The sequence below is a fragment of the Rhodamnia argentea genome, chromosome 8 (assembly GCF_020921035.1).
Source record: "Rhodamnia argentea isolate NSW1041297 chromosome 8, ASM2092103v1, whole genome shotgun sequence".
Classification (NCBI taxonomy): domain Eukaryota; kingdom Viridiplantae; phylum Streptophyta; class Magnoliopsida; order Myrtales; family Myrtaceae; genus Rhodamnia; species Rhodamnia argentea.
Genome location: NC_063157.1, coordinates 14,822,926 through 14,842,378, shown reverse-complemented (window position 1 = coordinate 14,842,378; position 19,453 = coordinate 14,822,926). Strand labels below are relative to the sequence as shown.

Here is a 19,453-nt window from a genome sequence, read left to right as displayed (position 1 = left end):
TGATTTGCTCTTTTCCCTTTTCTTTTTTGGCGGTAAGCTTCTCAAAAAGCAGAAATAGCATCAGCTGAAAAACCGTTGATCTGAAGTTTGCTCACTCTTTTCACTTATCGGGGTTGAATGGAAATCAAATCGAAGGCTCCCAAAAGAGATTATCACATTACACGACCAATCTTCACATAGCATAAAAAGTTATGCAACTTATTCAACTCTGCTTGGTGTGGCATTGCCAAGGTCTTATGTAGTTCTACAAATTTTCCTACACCCGCCTCATTGCTTACATTACAAGAAACTGCAGTCTTTCGACCAGATACCTCTATGAGATAGTACAACTGTAAAACAGATCGCGCTTATCTCGCAGGTGTGAAAAATGATCTAATTCAAAATGCCCCTGCGAGCAAGATTATGCCCATCTGCTTAGTGGTCTCTAAGATCGTTCACTACTGAATTGTGGTTCCTCTATGTTGCTCCACTTCCTGCCCCAACTTTAGCACTCGCATTCTCTTCAATTTTGTTCTCTATCCTTGCAAAAATCGGCTTGGGTTTCGCCATGACCAGACCGCCCTTCAGTCCGCCCCACCTCGTATCACTCTAATACACAAGAAAAACCACAAAAGGAAGGTTCGATAAGCGGAGATAATCGGGTACCAAATCCATGTATGAGGCAAAAGGATAGCTGTGTCAGAGAAGAGGAGAGAGGACCCAAGTTGTGGCATTGAATTGATCTGCTGAGTAGCCCAGTTGCTCATATATTCTGAGACATAACCTTGGAGTAACAGGAGATAATGCAACAGCGATGATCCTCATTGCTTCCAGCACGATTACCAGATCCTGATTGGGGACAAGGATGTCAAAGCTTACATTCACAAAAAGTTTCATCAATACCTTTAACTAGAACATGAGGCGTGAACAGTGTAAGTTGCTTTAACTAAAATTGACATTGCAAAATGGATAGAGTGAATTGTGAATCGTTTTTAACCGAAAAAGGGAAGATTTTCCAGCAATCAATCATACTGGCAAGGTCTAAATTCAGCAACTCGACAAGAATCTCATCTTTTCCGAAATCAATTGCTAGGGACAGAAGTTACTACTTCGAATTCTCCCAAGCAAAGAATCGCATGGTTAATGCAGCTATAATGGTGTCAATTGTCTTATATAAGCTGAAATTTTTGGGAAGGAGAGACCGAAAAGTGTAAACCTTTGCAGCAGCTTCTGAAACAGCACCCCCTTGCTTAAATAGAGACCACGGTGCACGTTCATCAATATAGGAGTTCCCAGAATTTCCAATTTCTAGAACCGCTTCACATGCTGTGGAAAGTGATAGGTTTTCATAATGAATCCGAGCCTTTTCGACCTACAAAACAGAACAAGGAACAGTAGAACATGAGCAGCGTCAAATATCAAATTCTTGTAAGCTGACCGCGGCGGAAAAATTGAAAGACATTCTTAATCTAAGCACTGAAGAGAAAAAGTCTTCATGCAAGTTTTCATGCCGCAAATGAAATACAGCAATCAAAACAGGGCAGTTTTCTTTATAATTTATTAAAAGACCAGGTGTCATTTAGAAGATATAAAAATGACCATTTTGTGATCCCGCTTCAACTTCAGTCCCAGATCAAAACAGATACAAAATGGTACAGTCATCAACAAACAAGCAAATGAACAAATAAATGGATACATAACTATAAAACATTATTGTCACGCAAGAGGGAAAAAAGGTTGTGCAAACTAAAATTCCATGGCCCAGTATCTTGAGCAATTTTTACCCTTCATGAATTTATAAAGTACGAAATAAAACTTTCAGCTTGGCCAGAGGAAGCAAAGGTCTTTGATTAACAAAACAAAAAGAACAGTACAATGTAAGAAAGTGTGATAGTTCCCAAATACATTTGTCTTAGCAGTCTCATGGCACGATTTCATAATGCCATAAAATACAAATGAAACGCTAGCATTACCAGCATCTCCACTGTGTCCTTGAATGCATTTCCTTCAGCAGCAAAGGCTGAATCCACCACCAATGTTGATTTGCAGTTCTTTCTCAGAAGCCCAAGTGTGCGGTTCAGGAGATTACCTGCAGAACAGAAGTTAGGAGCTATGGGCAACTTATTAATGTATGCTAAACAGCAATGCCAGAAAATAAATAGAACAAAACCCGGTATTGGGATTACCAATAGTATTGGCAAGATGAGCATTGACGGTGCTAATAAAACGATCCTCAGAATAGTCACCATCACTGCCAAACTCCACCTCTCTGACGAAGAAGTACCTGACAGCATCGGAGCCAAATCTATGAACCAAATCATTTGGCTCAAGAGTATTTCCAAGTGACTTCCCCATCTTCATGCCGTCCTAAAAGTTAAAATAAACTGCATGAAATAAAAATTAAGTATAAGAGACGAATTAGCAGACAGCCACAAATAGGTTCATCAAAGCCAGCACAACTTAATTAGATGCAACCCAACCACCGATACGACATTCACTGCAATCATCTACCACCGCACCCCACCCCCCAGAGAGACAGAGACAGAGACAGAGAATGAAGCTGAAGAAAGATAAAAAATAAAAAAAAGTAGAGCAAAATCATGCGATGACCACGTCTGACTGCTTCAGCATAAGGAACCGATAAACCAGATCGATAAAGAAAAATGATGTAAATCTTATGGTCTGGCTACCTTTGTCAGGAATCCATGGCCAAATACTTTTTTTGGAAGACTTAAACCAGCAGACATCAGCATAGCTGGCCAATAAACTGCATGGAAACGTAATATATCCTGTGAAGAACAAGACGAAACGATATATGTCATCACAGCCAAAACTAGTACAACAAAATAGGAGCAGAAGCCACCCAGTCATTCTATAGAAGCAAAATGAATACATCTAAGACAAGAACATGAGAAGTCAAAAATAAGAAATCACCCATTTAGTTGAATGTAATTCAAGTCAAGACTTCACTATCTTTTTTTCAAATATTTCCAAGCCGAAAATTGTTAAGGAATTAATGTAGCACCATTTAGAAACTAAAGGCTTAGCTGAGTTGAGTAAGACTATAAACATCAACGCTACATCAAGTTAAGGGAAAAGCACAGCACTACAATGCCATTATGGTCAGCTACAGAGACATTTATTGAAGGACAAATGAGAGGGCGTAGTTCTTGGCCTAACAGACTGAAACCCTACAATTGGCTATTATATTTCACCTTATAGTTGTCTAGTATAGCATATTAGGCGCAGTCGCAATGTGAGACACCAAGAACAAAGATACAGATCTTTCATTCTTTATGTATAGGAATGAGCATATGGGTGAAGTATTAAAGAGAAAATGGCCATTAATCACCACGAGCATAAGTGCAGACATCATGGAAGGAAAAGTGTTTGATTGAACAATCCCGAAGTCAACAACATTGCTTGCAAACAAGGACCAGCAAAACTTTAGTCTTTTGTGCTTAGGGGAGATGCATCATTAAAATCTACTAATTTTCATAAGAAAATATTTCTTATCTTTGGCTTTAAATCCCTGGAGATGAGGTCCTCTGGCATCCAATAGTTAGAGCTAAAAGCAATTCGATGGAGAGGAAGTAAAATGCTTCAAAAAGTTTTTTGAGTGGGGATGAGTCCAGTTAAAATATGGAGGACACGAAACGAAAATACAAAAGCATAGAGAACTACCAACTTTAGATATCTAAAAGTTTCGCATTAGTTTTAGAAAAGATAGATTGAACTTCCTCATAATGCTTAAACTGGGGACAAAATTCAGTAAACAGAGAACACGAAAAAAATTAAAAGGAACACACTTCAGAGAATAGGCATGGCTTACCTTCCCTATAAGATGTAGTGAAGCAGGCCAGCCCAGAGAAACAGTATTTTGCAAATCCGGTTGCTCATTTTCCCCTGATAGTGCAGATATATAACTGTCCGACGGTAAAAAAAGAGGTGATTAACATAGTGCAAATAGCGCCCGATTGCTCACCTAGCAAAGTAAATAGTCAATAAATGCTTAAGATGCCTTCCAAGCGAGACAACCAATATTATGCAGCAGTTGTAGTTTTCACATTCTTTGATTGATTCTATTGCATTCTACTTGCAGTAGCAATTTCACGGCTTTTTACGAACATATACTAAAGATTACAGCGGACTAATTTAATAGAAAGCTAATTTGAGCAGGTTCCCAGCAGTTGTCTATATAGCCTTGTGCTTGAGTGCATTGTGAAAGTATGTCAGCATGCCACTAACTGTTCTCTTAACTTTTGACAAGGACAATGAGACAAACATAAGTAGTTATGCTTGCTACAATGCGGAAAAAACACATTTCTTAGGTAAAAACTCATTCAGCCAGATGAAAGACGACTTACCCCAGTAAAGCATCAAACCAGACATAGATAGTTTGCTTTTTGTCATTAGGAACTGGAATACCCCAATCAACTGATGCTCGAGAAATGGAAAAATCTTTTAAACCACTTCTAATCCAACTTTGCACCTACAAAGAAGTTGGAATAATTGTGGTTCAGTGGATTGACATTAAAGGAAAAAGTAGTAGCTAATTGCAAAACTATCAGAAAGCATTTGTACTTTTAATTTGCACTCAAAAGGAGATGCTTTTGAGTTCCTAGAATGGTTATAGTTGTTGACGGATTCTTGACCCCAAAACAGATGCTCAATTATATTTCACCTTTATTAGTAGAATAAGGTGGCTTTACAGATATATGAACTGAACCACCTTATTCATGTCAATTGAACAAGCAATGTTATTGTACCATCAATAATTTAATGATTATCATCTAAACCCCCTATTGTTCATAGTGGTCCATTCTCAGATCAACTATTGACCCCCCAGTAGAATATGACTCTCGGCTTCATTCTATCCTAAATGAGATGGCATGACAAAATGCCTTACAAACCTCTTCCACTGATTGTGATATGAAAGCCAACAACATAATCAAATAATAGATCCTGCAAATCAGTTCATCATATACAAATAGCTCATCTCCGAAGAACCGTTTCAATAGATTGAGTCCTATGCTGGAGCAAAGCCTTCAGCTTTTATGACTGAATCCCTGGTAAGACTTTATGTTTGCTTATTATCTCTTCTCCTAAATGCCGACTTGAGAATTCTAAAAGCAGCACAGCTCATGTATGAACATTTTCAAAACACGGTCCAATACATATCATGGCACTGTCTAGTAAGATGATCATTGTCTTAAAGCCTTTTCATGTCAATGAAGATATTCTCCTAATTATCCAACACCTTGCTCAATAGCAATCATCTATTATTGGAGAAACGAAATCATGGTTAAGAAGGAGACCAAATCTATTTCATTTCCTTTGTCACCGCAGAAAAGAAACTTTTCCAGTCAACTCAAGTAACATGTCAAGCTTGCCTACCAATTTATAAAATCAAAAATTGCAGACGGAATACATTTATCTGCAGATGTTACCACAGTTATCCAACTGTTAATAAAATGTTGCTCACTGTACTAAAAGCAATGCCCAACTCACATATTAATCCAGCTGAAAGAAGACAATACTGGCACATTACCTTTCTTAAATAGAGAAGTTAAAATTGTCTCACCTCATTTAAACGAAATGGTGGCTGTATGAATTCTGGATTCTGTTCCAAAGTTTCTTCCAAGAATTTCTGATACTTTGATAAGGCAAAAAGTAATTGTCCTCCTTTCTAGGAACACAGGGCTTCAGATGCATAGGACAACAGTTGTTATCCAGAAGATCTTTCTCATCCTAGAAAATGCAGAGCCAACGATATTAATCTATGGCTTCCAATAAACTAGAAAGATCATTTCTATTGTTTTCAGCGGAAACAATTAGCGAGGGTAATAGCACTACTTGCACTGAAACACTACCACCATCAGTCAAAATTAATAGCTTTTGACCGAAAACAGGTCTTACCTTGTACTCTTCACAGTTGACACAATATAGACCTTCGTAATCAGCTCGGTATATGTCACCATTCTCGAGGACCCTAGAATAGAACTGTTTAACAATTGCTTCATGCTTAGCATCAGTTGTCCGAATGAATTTATCATAGGCTATGTCCAACTGCAGCCAAAAATAGAAAGGAACCACAAAGAATACAAACCCAGCGTTAAAGCCTGCGCTATCATAAATTCTCTCATAAATAAGAGACAAAATGATTTGATACTTGGCAATTACATCTTTCCAGAGAGCCTTGTAAGCTTGTGAAATCACGTCACAGTGTTCACTGGGGCTTGAACCACAGGCACTAGCAGCTGTGGCAATCTTCTCGCCATGTTCATCGGTGCCAGTGATAAATATAACCTTTTTCCCCAAGAGCCTCTGCCATCAAAAGGAGAAGTGAAGCAGTGTCATCAAGAAATTCACAACTCTTACAAGAATACAGAACAAGTCACTCCACTGTCAAGACATAGCAATTATTAACTAGAGAAACAAAAGAAATATAAGTGTAAGCCTTTTAATCTGAAGAAACAGAAGTTAGAACCAAGTCAATGTTTATTAGAAGCGTTTTCTGGAGCCGATTTCCAATCCAAAACCCAGCATAAACAAAAGAAAAATCCCATCTTGATGATTAAATTGCATTAGATTACCACGAACAGCAAATGCTAAAGAACGAATTATGAAGTCAGCTTTGTCTATGGAACAAAAACTCATCCCACCAGCTAGAGGCAGACTCATTCATTTTCTTCAAGGCAAAAGTTCAATCGCAATCAACTGGTACTCTTTATTCGCATCTGCTCTGATAAAAGAAACAATCGCTTATCGCCATTGATTTCTACTCCAAATGACATCAAGAACATGGGTTTTTGCCTTTACCGACACCCATAACTCGCAAACATCAAAAAACGATTAAAAAAAGAAAAAGAATTTTGTCAACGAAAGACGAACAATGTCTGAAGACAAAACCTGAAAGCGAGCAATAGCATCAGCAGCAATGGTAGTGTAGGCGCTGCCCATGTGAGGAGGGGCATTGACGTAATAAAGCGGTGTCGTGAGGATGAAAGGGGTGTCGGTCCCCGAAGCGCCGTTGCTCGACCCAGTACAGCACATAGCTCTATGAGTCGACGACGCTGAAGAAGAAGAAGAAGAGAAAAGGGTGTGGCGGAATTGGAGACGAGACTTCGAAATGGAAGGCTTGGAGGTCATGGCATGCCAAGGGTTTACGAACCACACGCTGCAGCTTATCCTCGTCGCCATTGGCGTAGCCCCTTTGCCCTCAGAGGAGCAGTGGAGGCTTATCGTGAGCGGTTCTACTACTATCTTGTGTCTGCGTACGAGGAAGAGGAAAGTACTTTGGGTGCTCCTCCGTTCTCTCCCGGCAGTCCATTGCGATCTAGCCACCGATCAAAATCTTTTATTCTTGACTTCTCTAAATTCAAATCCGGTTTTTTTTTTGGGCGAAATTCAAATCCGGTTTAATTAGAGCCGATATGTGTCCGTCAACTCGAGCTCGCAAAATTCTGATTAGAGAGTAAAACTGTAAAATTCTCAAACATAAAAACCATAATCAGAGACATAACCCGATAATAAAAACATTGCATTTCAAAGTTCCGTGTATATCATGTTTTTATTATCGGGTTTCAATAGACATGTCATCTTCGGCTAATTTCAATCTTGCATCGCAAAAATTTGAATAGAGAATCTTGTGCAAATTGAAAAAACCTTTGTATTTATCTAGATTATTGGGCACTCTTCTACTTAGAAAGAGAAATTCATATTATATAGATATAGGCCACAATATTTCCACCTATTACTTGAAACATCTTTACTATCTTCTGTTTAATTATCTATAAGATATTTCCTGAAATAATATACGCGAAGTAACAGTAGATTTATTCTTCTTTTTCCCTCTCGTGGATTTTTTTCAAAAAATAAATGATTAGATGGCTATCCTTAATTCACTATGAGATTAGCAAGATATTACAAGTCACAAAATAATGAATAATAAATAATTAAAAATTATTATGGAGTCCACTCCTTCAAGAATTTGTGCCTCAAAATTACTATCATAGTCCATTGTTATGCTAGCAAAACTCTTTCCAAAATATATATGGGTTTCTTGTACTTCACGTTTCGATATTTCCCAATTTTTTTTTCTTTCACATTTAAACCAAAAATTTTCACCAAATTAGACGTTATTCAACCCTTCATTTTCATATCTTATAGTTTTTTCTTTTTTTGTTGCATAAGCTAATCTTAGAATTACATATAGATAGGAGCTATATAGTCTTTGCTCTGATGATTGAGCATATTAGCTATTTAGGTCCGTTTGGCAACTATTCTGATCCAAAAAAGTAATTCTTATTATAATCATATTTTCCGATTCTATTCTCTAGATGATTTTTAGAGAATTAGATCGCGTTTGATAAATGCACAAAATTTATGTCCCCAAAACAACAAAGTGGCGAGAATTGTTCTTTTAAAAATTTTCATCTTTTTTTTTAAAGATTAAAATGTTTTTTAACTTTTTATAATTTTTCAAAAAATGTAAATTTTATTAATCCCCCATTTTTATTATTTTTATTTTCTTATTTTCTTAAATATTTTTTAATTTTCTTTAATTTTCTAATCCCCCCTTCTAAAATTTTTAGCTTTTTTGTTAAATTTTAAAGCTTATTTTTAGATTTAATTTTAAAAAATTCATTTAGTAAATTAGTTGTTAGTAAATTTTCAATTCTAATTTTAATTTTAATTTTTTTAAGTTCAGAAGTCCAGGTGGACTTAATCTTTTAAAAGAACTAAGATTTTGTTATATTTTGTGATTCTTAAAAGTGATTCTTTTTTCCAAAACCAATTATTTTTTATTCTTGTTTTTGCTCCAAAACTGCTCCCGAAAACAGAATCAAAGTCAGAACCATTTAAGTTACCAAACACGTTTCTCATCCTTTTTTTGTTCAAAAGAACAAAATCGGAGAATCAGAATCATTGTCAAACGGACTCTTAGCTTTTTATTTTGTTCTTTTCTATCTCTTAGGGCACACATGGCAATACTTTTACTCTATAAATTAACTTCTGGCTAGAAGCTAATTTGGCTAAAACGACGTCAGATGTAATCAATCTGTTTGAATTGACGCAAGCTAGTGTATTAGCATGGAAAGTAATGAACAATTTGTCTCCATCAAAGCCACAGTATTGTTACTTAGGCAATGCACTAGTCTCACCCGAGTACGCGAGAGGAGGTGACGTCATGCTCTCAAAAGAGATTTATCTATCGCAACCAGCACAAGGAAGAATGACCCGTGCTTTCCTCACTATTATAATTTATTTTTGAAAAAAAGCCACCAAAAACCCTAAATTATGCTCGATGTTAGAGGTGGTCATTTGAAACCGTGGGCCCGGAACCGGCCCGTTGACCGGGCCCACGATTCCATAAGTTTCGGAACCGGCCCGTTGAAGAATTGGGGTTGCAATTTTTGACATTGAGAAAAATTATCCAAAAAGTCATAAATCCGATGTACAATGAGTCAATTCAAACCTAATTTTTTAACTTATCAATTTAGTCATAGAAATTTTTACTATTTGCCAATGTAGTCCTTCATGCTAATTTTAGTGGAAGACACAGGCGATTTTTGCAAAATTTCTAAAATATTCAGAATTTTTTCTCTTTTTTTTTTTCAGTTACTTTTCTAACCTTTTCCATTTCTCTTGTTTTTTCTATTTCCCTTTGCCGGCGCTGATGGCCAGACCTCACCAAGATTAACTAAAGAACTATATTGAAAAATTGTCAAAATATTTACAACTAAATTGACAAATTAGAAAGTATATAACAAGATTAGGACTTTTAGACAATTATCCCTCTCGTGTTTGCATACATTATGTGTTTTCCCTTTATCCACAAGGATTTGATTAACAAGTGCTTTTTCTTTCATCCTCATGTTAGATGTAGTTCGTCTTAAAAAAATATTTCTCCAAGTATGATTAACCTCCTTAACAAAATCCTCTTATTTTTAAACTATAATTTCAATCAAAGTTGTGCCTGGATGAGCCGGCTGATGCACCCCCCCTTCATCTTTTTCCAAGAGAGAAGAAACATGCTTAGAGCTGATAATTCGTTTTGTGTTGTGTTTGTGTTGAAATAGGGGTGCATGAAGATAGCTAATTCTTACCCGATGCGTTTTCATGTACGTGTTCAACTGGTCCGACACAAATACATGCATGATAAAGTGGATAATAAGACACGACTCGACTATCATGGTTATCAAATATGTCATCGTAATAGACAATATGACTATTTGTTACGAATGAAGTGTGTTAGTATTTCTCTCCTATGGGCTTTGTTACTCTATATTATGTTTTTGTTTAACTACTTGCTCTCTTGAAAATGAGTATTGCCTTTATAAAACTTTTAACGATTGAATAGAATAGGATACATGCTTATCGTATAGTATAAAAAGATGAGAAGTTCACTTAAGACGCGTCAATTCGTGTTTTAACAAGCGGGTTAACTTGAGCAAGGTACGATTTTTGTGATACGGATCGATTTATGCTAAATTCAAACTTTTTTTTTGTTGTGGTCTAGAAATTCAAACTTGTTTAATTTCCTAAAAATTGATTGCCCTTCTCCGACACTTACTGCTCGACCTAAGAGCGGAGCTTTCTACGAGGAAGAGTTGCGACTCGGCGTCGGTTCCCCCAAAAATGGTCAATGCAATGAAGGTTTTCCGACTTGAGAAGAAGTGCCCCCAAAGCATTCAATTGAATAGGAGAGGCCTTCATCAATCAATCTTCAGTCACCACATTCTTTTCGGTTAATTCAAAATTGATTTTTTTTTATTTTAATTTTAGCACTAATTATCATTCGTCTCCCACTCCAGTTTGACTTCACTTTACACATTGTTTTACTATAATAGTAGTTATGCCCGAATGAGACCGCAAATGGTAACCAAACATGCTTAGAGTTGGTAATCTGTGTTGTGTCGTGTTGATCATGGTGCACTGGAATTGGGGTACACAAATATGGCTATACATATACATTTCGTATACATATCAAACCGCTTCGACATAAGTACATATGTGATAAAGTGGGTCATGAGACACGACTCGATTATCATGATTATAAAAAATGTCATCGTTGTAGATAATCTTACTATTTGTTACATCTAGAGTGCGTTATATGTTTAGTTTTTTTTTTTTTTTTTTTTTGGTCCTATGGCTATAGTTACTCTAAATATGACTTTTGTTTTACTCATTGTTCTCTTAAAAATGAGCATTACCTTATAAAACTTTTAACGGGTTCACTTAAGACGCGTTAATTTATGTTTTAGCAAGCGGGATTAACCTAAGTAAGGGCCCTTTGTGATACAAATAGGTTAAAGCCAAATGGAACCGCGTTTAATTTCCTCCCCATGCCCCATTCATTTTAGCTAATGTCAAAATCAATGTTTGTTATTTTAATTTTAACAATAATCATCGTTCGTCTCCCCCCTTCAGTTGACTTTCCTCCGTTGCATCTCTGTCTCTCTCTCTCTGTTGCCCACGCTGAAGCAATCTGACCATTCTCATGGAGGACAAGAAGCACGGCGAGGAGCAGCTATGCACCCTCGAGAAGCGCGGCAACCTCTTCTTCCTCACCCTCACCGGCGCCGGCGAGCACCGCCTCAACCCCAACCTCATCTCCTCCCTCCGATCAGCCCTCTCCCGCCTTCAGTCCGACCCCTCCGCCTCCTCCGCCTCCGCCCTCATCACCACCGCCCACGGCAAGTTCTTCTCCAACGGCTTCGACCTCGACTGGGCCCAGTCCTCCGAGCCCCGCCTTCAGCTCATGTCCTCCTCCCTCCGCTCCCTCGTCCACGACCTCATCTGCCTCCCCATGCCGACCATCGCCGCCGTGACCGGCCACGCCTCGGCTGCCGGAATGATGCTCGCCCTCAGCCATGACTATGTGGTCATGCGGCGCGACCGGGGCTTCCTCTACATGAGCGAGGTGGACATCGGGCTCGTGATCCCCAATTGGTTCATGGCCCTGATGAGGTCCAAGATCGGCGACCCGAGGGCCCGGCGCGAGGCCGTGATGAGGGCGGCGAAGCTGACGGCGGAGGACGGGGTGAGGATCGGGGTGGTCGACTCGGCCCACGACGGCGCGGAGGCGACGGTGGCGGCGGCGGCCGAGCTGGGGGAGGCGTTGGTCGCGCGGAAGTGGGACGGACACGTGTACGCTGGGAATCGGAGGGTGGTGCTGCGGGAGGTGCTGGAGGCCGTCAGATACGATGAGACCGTCACGAAGGTGGCGGATAAGGCCGGGTCGAAATTGTAATTGGGCTTTCTCTTGAGGCCCGTTTCGAGTGTTCTTGTGAAATTGTTCGGCCCGTTGGGCCTTTCGATGTAAAAGATGTTTACATATCGCAGTACAATAAGGCGGCTGAGCAGGAGATGAAATCATCCTGTGTGGCGTGGCACTTGGAAAATGAAAACAATTATCATTATATGCTACTATCGATACTGTATTTTTGTTGTGCTTATATATGTCGAGGCTAAAAAAAATAAAAATAAAAATAAAAAATGTATGTCAAGGCTTGCATATTCATAACCTAGAATTTCAACGATCATGAAATCGGTTCGATTCCTTAAAAAATTACTATCCGATTCTGTCCCAATTTTTTTTTTCGAAAATCACTAGCTTTCGCTTCATATTCATATATGGTTTCATCAACTTTCTATCCATTTAAATTCTAATGTATATTTTGGATTTTTTCCTTCTTTTTCTTTTTTTTTTCCTTCTCTCTTTTTTTCTTTTCACTTTCGCTTTGGACAAAAATGGAATCAACTCAATTCAGTGACTCGCCTTCCACCGCCACCTCACTCGATGGCAAGGAGCATGAATCCTTTGAGCTCCCTCTCATGGGTGAACATTCATGGTGTTGGGTACGTAATGCTGTAAGTAGTAAAATTAAGCTGAAATAATAGCTCTAAGAAAACGACAACAACTTCAGTAATGACCAAGTCAATGAATAAATTTATCGAATGAATTATCTTAACAAGTAAGAATGAATGAGTTACAAACCAAATGTCAACTTGCTTGATTAAAACAAAATTGAAACATAATTCAATTAGAGACAGGTCCCCACATGTCTTGAGCTTTCGCTTTTGCCGATGCCATCATTTGGCCAAAGAGGTCCCAAAAAATTTTGTCACGCTCGAAATTTTTCCCAAGGGGCTTTGGAGGTCTAAAAACCCATTGAAAAAGCCGAACCAAGCGCAACCTAAGCTGTTGAATCAACTCTCTTGATTTTCCTTTATACTAATGAACAATTTGTCTCCATTAAAACCATGGATCCTTGCCTCAACCGTTGGGTGCAACTAATGCCATATAACTAGTGCGAGTTGGAACCCCCTTGAGGCAATTCCCCAATCTCACCTGAGCATGCCGGAGGAGGTGACCTCATGTTCTTGCAAGAGACTTATGTGTCAGCAACCAGTGCAAAGAAAAATGACTCGTGCCTTCCTCACTATTACAGATTTTTTTGTTTGTCTCCATCGAAATTGCAAGATGAGGCACCTAAGGTGCTAGCAATTTTCTTGCTTTTCAAAGGAATTGGATTTGAAGTTTTTGCTATTGGAAAATTATCCAACAAAGTCAAAAATCTATTGTAAAATGACCAATTCAGCTCTAAAATTTTCAATTTGGTCAATTTAGTTCTAACCATTTTTACTATTTGCCAATGTAGTCACTCCGGCCAATTTTAATCGAAGACGAGGATGACATTTTTAAAATTTTTAATGAATATTCTTTTTTTCATTTTTTTTTCTAACTTCTTTCGTTTATATCGTTTTTCCTATTTACCTTTGGTGGTCACCGATGGTCGGACCTCACCAAAATTGGTTAAATGGACTATGTTGAAAATTTGTTAAAAAGTTTAGGACTAAGTTGACAAATTAAAAAGTTTATGATGGAATTAGGACATTTTAGATAATTATCCCTCTTGTATTTGAATCCGTTGTATGGACATACTTTTACCTACGCACATTTGATTAACAAGTGGTTCCACTTTCATCCTTAAGTTAGATGTAGTTTCTCCAAGTATGATTAACCTCCTCAACTAAATCCTCTTATTTTTAAGCTATAATAATAATAGTCATACCCGAATGAGACCACAGATGCACCCCCTTCATCTTTTGTAAGAGAGAATGACATGCTTAGAGCTGGTAATTCGTGTAGTGTCTTGTTGATCGTGCTGTGTTGGAATAGGGGTACATGAATATGGCTAACTCACATACCATATATTTTTATATTAGTGTTGAACTGTTTTGACAGGAATACATGTCATGAAATATGACTCGATTATCATGGTTATTAAGTGCCATCATCGTAGACAGTATGACTATTTGTTAAACCTGAAGTGTGCTATATGTTTTAGGTTTTTTTGGTTTTTTTTTTTTGTCCTATGGCTTTAGTTACTCTAAATATGTTTTTGTTTAACTCCCAATTCTCTTAAAAATGAGTATTACCTTTACAAAAAAATTTATGATCGAAAAGAATAAGGACACATGTTTATTTTCTCGCATAAAAAAAAATGACAAGTTCACTCAAAACACGTCAATCCATGTTTTAACAAGCATGTCAATGTCTTAAATAGTTTCACCTGTTTGTAATACAAATCGGTTAAAGCTGAATTCAACCTTGTTTAATTTCCTCCTCATGCCACATTCTTTTTAGTTAATGTCAAAAATCATCGGGTGCCATCGGATACGATTGATTAACCAATGTTTCCAAATTTAATGTTGGTTCGTTGGATCCATATAAATCAATTCCCAGAATCTCAATTAATAGAAAAATGAAACGATTCGCATTGTACAAAATAAATTTTTAGCGAAATACTGACGTTTCTTTTCCTCCCGCATTGATGGAAGTAGATAAATCGGAATTAAGTCCAACTCCCACGTGATGAATTTTTTTTTTTTTTTATACAATAATTATCGTTCGTCCCCCCGTCAGTCGATTTCACTCTGCACATTGCGTTGAAACTCCATCTCTCTCTCTCTCTCTCTGTCGCCCACACAGAAGCAATCTGACCATTCTCATGGAGGACAAGAAGCACGGCGAGGAGCAGCTATGCACCCTCGAGAAGCGCGGCAACCTCTTCTTCCTCACCCTCACCGGCGCCGGCGAGCACCGCCTCAACCCCAACCTCATCTCCTCCCTCCGATCCGCCCTCTCCCGCCTTCAGTCCGACCCCTCCGCCTCCTCCTCCTCCGCCCTGATCACCGCCGCCCAAGGCAAGTTCTTCTCCAGCGGCTTCGACCTCGACTGGGCCCAGTCCTCCGAGCCCCGCCTTCAGCTCATGTCCTCCTCCCTCCGCTCCCTCGTCCACGACCTCATCTGCCTCCCCATGCCGACCATCGCCGCCGTGACCGGCCACGCCTCGGCTGCCGGAATGATGCTCGCCCTCAGCCATGACTATGTGGTCATGCGGCGCGATCGGGGCTTCCTCTACATGAGCGAGATGGACATCGGGCTCGTGGTCACCAACTGGTTCATGGTCCTGATGAGGTCCAAGATCGGCGACCCGAGGGCCCGGCGCGAGGCCGTGATGAGGGCAGCAAAGCTGACGGCAGAGGACGGGGTGAGGATGGGGATCGTCGACTCGGCCCACGACGGCGCGGAGGCGACGGTGGCTGCGGCGGTCGAGCTGGGGGAGGCGTTGGTAGCGAGGAAGTGGGACGGACACGTGTACGGTGGAAATCTGAGGGTGGTGCTGCGGGAGGTGCTGGAGGCCGTCGGATACGATGAGGCTGTCGAGGAAGTGGCGGATAAGGCCCGGTCGAAATTGTAGTTGGGCTTGCTCTTGAGGCCCGTTTCGAGTGTTTTGTGAAATTTTTCGGCCCGTTATGTTTTCTGACGTACAAGATGTTTAAATATTCCACCAACTCTAGCACTTGATCATCACGAAAAATCCGCATCTTCGATACCACGACTTTTGAACAGTGGATCCTAGACCAATAACAGCCTTAACAATTGCTTTATATAGTTCACTCCTATTGACTAAAACCATGGAGATATTCTACATGGCGGCCCATATACTTCATAATGTTTCCTAGCTCCATATTTCCACCCAAGTTAAGTGCAATTGTAAAATTTGTTAGAACAATAAACAAACTAATTAGTTTGTAAAAACTTCTCATAGATAACTAGCAAAGATGGGAAGATCAAGTTTATTGCACTTTTTTCTTTCTTTTGAAGCCCTTTGGCGGGTAAACTCTTCACAACTTATCAATGGATATAACCATTTTGGTATGAATAGTTTAACAAACGAGTTAAAAGAACATCAAGTTCAACAAACAAGACGCTCCGTTTTTTTTCTAAGTTCCACACACAAGCCAAAAGGTGAACTCTCATAGCCCACTCCTTGGGATCTTTCACACAAAGTCGAACAAGTTGGACATACAACCAAGGGCAAAGAACCAAAGACAAAAACATTACCGGCGATAAAAGAGTGTGCATGGAACAAAAAAATCAAATACAAGAAGATTACCGATGATAAAAGAGTGTGCTCGAATGAGTTCCGATAATCACGAAGACGAAGACAACTAGGGAAGGAGCGTGCTCGATGAAGAGGTAGATGAAGAAGAACTAGAGTGCTATGAGGGAGCGAGGGAGAGAGAGGGAATGAGCCCTAAATGTTTTCACATTAGGGCTAATTAAAGAAATAAATAGACAGTTATAATTTTTCATGTGAATTCGTCACGTTAAATGAGTTATTGCCATGTGTAGCTCAAGAAATTCACAATAAAATTTGACCGAAACTAACAGAGGTTAAATGTGTTGCGGGTGTACTAGTTTGAATTTTTATAAATCAAAAATTAATTTGGGATAAATTTATTATAGATATTACAATTTGTGATATTTCTTGGTATTAACCCTTTTTTTGGGAGAAGTGTAAAAAAAGTCCTAAACATATTGCATTAGTGCCAATTCAGTCCTAAATCTTTTTTTTTTTGTGCCGATTCAGTCCTAAACCTTTTGCATTTGTGCCAATTAAGTCATAAACCTTTTATTAGTGCTAATTTAGTCCTAAACCTTCTGTATTATTGTTAATTCAATCCTAAATCTTTTATATTTATACCAATTGAGTTAATCCGGTCAATTTTGACAGAAAATTACCGACGTGGACATGAATTGTCTTACATGGCACGATTAGCGCTAAATTTGACATTTTTTAATATTATTTTAATATTTTAAATAATTTTCAAGCATTTTTTTTTGTTTTTTTCAAAATTATTTTTAAAAATTATTTAAAATATCAAAAATATATATAAAAAAAAATCTACATTAGCGCCAACCATGCCACATAGGATAATTGACGTCCATGCTAATAATTTTCAATCAAAATTGGCCGAATTGACTCAATTGACATAAATGCAAAATTTTTAGGACTAAATTGGTATTATTGTAAAAGGTTTAAGACTGAATTGACACTAATAAAAGGTTTATGATTTAATTGACATCAATACAAAATATTTAGGACTGAATTGACATAAAAAAAGTTTAGGACCGAATTGACACTAATGCAATAGATTTAGGACTTTTTTAACACTTTTCCCTCCTTTTTTTAGTCAATTTCAACATCAATCTTTTATTTTAATTTTTAATAATAATTATCACCATATCCTGAAAATTCTGAATGTGGGCTCGAAATGTCATCATTTTCTCAAAAAAAGGTTTGAAATGGATCTTATTCAAGTAAAGGCTGGAATTTGGTAGGGATCGTTTTGACTTGAGGACGATCCCTTTTTTGTTTGCTCGAGGAAATAGAAAAGCTTTCTTGTTATTGTTGGTTATAACACTTTAAAAAGCAGCTATTAACTTCAAGATCCGAAGGAAATGTAGTTGCTTTGACTTTTCTTTTTTCTTTGTCGAGATTGGTTTGGTCTTCAGTGTGCCGCACTGAAGCTTGTGAACATGGGCATTTTCGTCATTTATCTTTTTTTAAAGATTTTACTTTTTTTCTTCCTTTTTTCTTTATTTTCTCTCTTTTCCTTCCTTTTTGCCAATGGTAGGCCACCGAAGAGAGCTAGGCTAGGGTCGGGGCCCTCACCGACTATAGTAAAGAATAGATAAAAATGAAAAAAAGGAAAAAAAGAAAAACAATAAAAAAAATGAAGGACGAAAATGCCTTTAATTAACCGTTGAGATCAAGTCATTTTTTAAGACTAATGTGATCACTTAAGATTTTTATTTAAAATAAATATTTATTTAAAAAAATGAGGACACTCCCATCCTTATTTGGAAGTGCCCTCGTTTTAGTTAATGTCAAAATTAATGTTTGTTATTTTAATTTTAACAATAATCATCGTTCGTCTCCCCCCTTCAGTTGACTTCCCTCTGCACATTGCGTTGAAACCCCATTCTCTCTCTCTCTGTCGCCCACGCAGAAGCAATCTGACCATTCTCATGGAGGACAAGAAGCACGGCGAGGAGCAGCTATGCACCCTCGAGAAGCGCGGCAACCTCTTCTTCCTCACCCTCACCGGCGCCGGCGAGCACCGCCTCAACCCCAATCTCATCTCCTCCCTCCGATCCGCCCTCTTCCGCCTTCAGTCCGACCCCTCCGCCTCCTCCTCCTCCGCCCTCATCACCACCGCCCACGGCAAGTTCTTCTCCAACGGCTACGACCTCGACTGGGCCCAATCCTCCGAGCCCCGCCTTCAGCTCATGTCCTCCTCCCTCCGCTCCCTCGTCCACGACCTCATCTGCCTCCCCATGCCGACCATCGCGGCCGTCACCGGCCACGCCTCCGCTGCCGGAATGATGCTTGCCCTCAGCCATGACTATGTGGTCATGCGGCGCGACCGGGGCTTCCTCTACATGAGCGAGGTGGACATCGGGCTCGTGATCCCCAATTGGTTCATGGCCCTGATGATGTCCAAGATCGGCGACCCGAGGGCCCGGCGCGAGGCCGTGATGAGGGCGGCGAAGCTGACGGCAGAGGACGGGGTGAGGATCGGGGTGGTCGACTCGGCCCACGACGGGGCGGAGGCGACGGTGGCGGCGGCGGCCGAGCTGGGGGAGGCGTTGGTCGCGCGGAAGTGGGACGGACACGTGTACGCCGGGAATCGGAGGGTGGTGCTGCGGGAGGTGCTGGAGGCCGTCGGATACGATGAGACAGTCACGAAGGTGGCGGATAAGGCCGGGTCGAAATTATAATTGGGCTTTCTCTTGAGGCCCGTTTCGAGTGTTCTTGTGAAATTGTTCGGCCCGTTGGGCCTTTCAGATGTAAAAGATGTTTACATTTTGCAGTGTAACGAGGTGGCTGAACAGGAGATGAAATCATCCTGTGTGGCGTGGCACTTGGAAAATGAAAACTTTGCAATTATCGTTATTATGCTAATGTCGATACTTGTTTTTTTTTTTGTTAATTATATGTGTATTCTGTATCATTCCAACGAGGCTTGCATATTCATAATCTAGAATTTCACTTGTCATGAAATCGCCCCAATTCCTTAAAAAACTACCATCTAATTTTGTCCCAAT

At 39.4% G+C, this 19,453-nt stretch overlaps 4 protein-coding genes across 5 annotated transcripts; 3 read left to right on the top strand and 1 right to left on the bottom strand.

Annotated features, from left to right (window-relative positions):
• Positions 1-157: 157 nt before the first annotated feature.
• Positions 158-7,212, bottom strand: LOC125316168 (methionine--tRNA ligase, chloroplastic/mitochondrial-like). The gene is given in 13 exon segments (XM_048283657.1): positions 158-588; positions 700-828; positions 1,196-1,351; positions 1,953-2,068; positions 2,166-2,346; positions 2,670-2,768; positions 3,812-3,905; positions 4,347-4,471; positions 5,564-5,652; positions 5,655-5,730; positions 5,899-6,048; positions 6,163-6,306; positions 6,892-7,212. Coding segments are annotated over 13 exon segments (1,782 nt in total). The 5' UTR covers positions 7,183-7,212; the 3' UTR covers positions 158-456.
• Positions 7,213-11,448: 4,236 nt separating this feature from the next.
• On the top strand, positions 11,449-12,395 carry LOC125316363 (enoyl-CoA delta isomerase 1, peroxisomal-like). Its single transcript, XM_048284531.1, has one exon. The coding sequence runs from the start codon at positions 11,486-11,488 to the stop codon at positions 12,236-12,238; it is 753 nt and encodes a 250-aa protein (XP_048140488.1). The 5' UTR covers positions 11,449-11,485; the 3' UTR covers positions 12,239-12,395.
• Positions 12,396-14,922: 2,527 nt separating this feature from the next.
• On the top strand, positions 14,923-19,224 carry LOC115733352 (enoyl-CoA delta isomerase 1, peroxisomal-like). Of its 2 annotated transcripts, XR_007199602.1 has the most exons (3): positions 14,923-15,835; positions 17,775-17,778; positions 18,022-18,031. XR_007199602.1 is itself a non-coding variant. In XM_048284530.1 (2 exons), exon 1 carries the CDS (start codon positions 15,003-15,005, stop codon positions 15,753-15,755), a length of 753 nt encoding a protein of 250 aa, XP_048140487.1. In that variant the 5' UTR covers positions 14,923-15,002; the 3' UTR covers positions 15,756-15,772; positions 19,144-19,224. The 2 variants fall into 2 exon arrangements, 1 of the variants encoding a protein (XP_048140487.1); XM_048284530.1 differs by lacking the exons at positions 17,775-17,778; positions 18,022-18,031 and adding an exon at positions 19,144-19,224 and having other exon boundaries at positions 14,923-15,772.
• Positions 18,313-19,126, top strand: LOC125316364 (enoyl-CoA delta isomerase 1, peroxisomal-like). The gene has a single exon (XM_048284532.1). The coding sequence runs from the start codon at positions 18,374-18,376 to the stop codon at positions 19,124-19,126; it is 753 nt and encodes a 250-aa protein (XP_048140489.1). The 5' UTR covers positions 18,313-18,373.
• Positions 19,225-19,453: the final 229 nt, after the last annotated feature.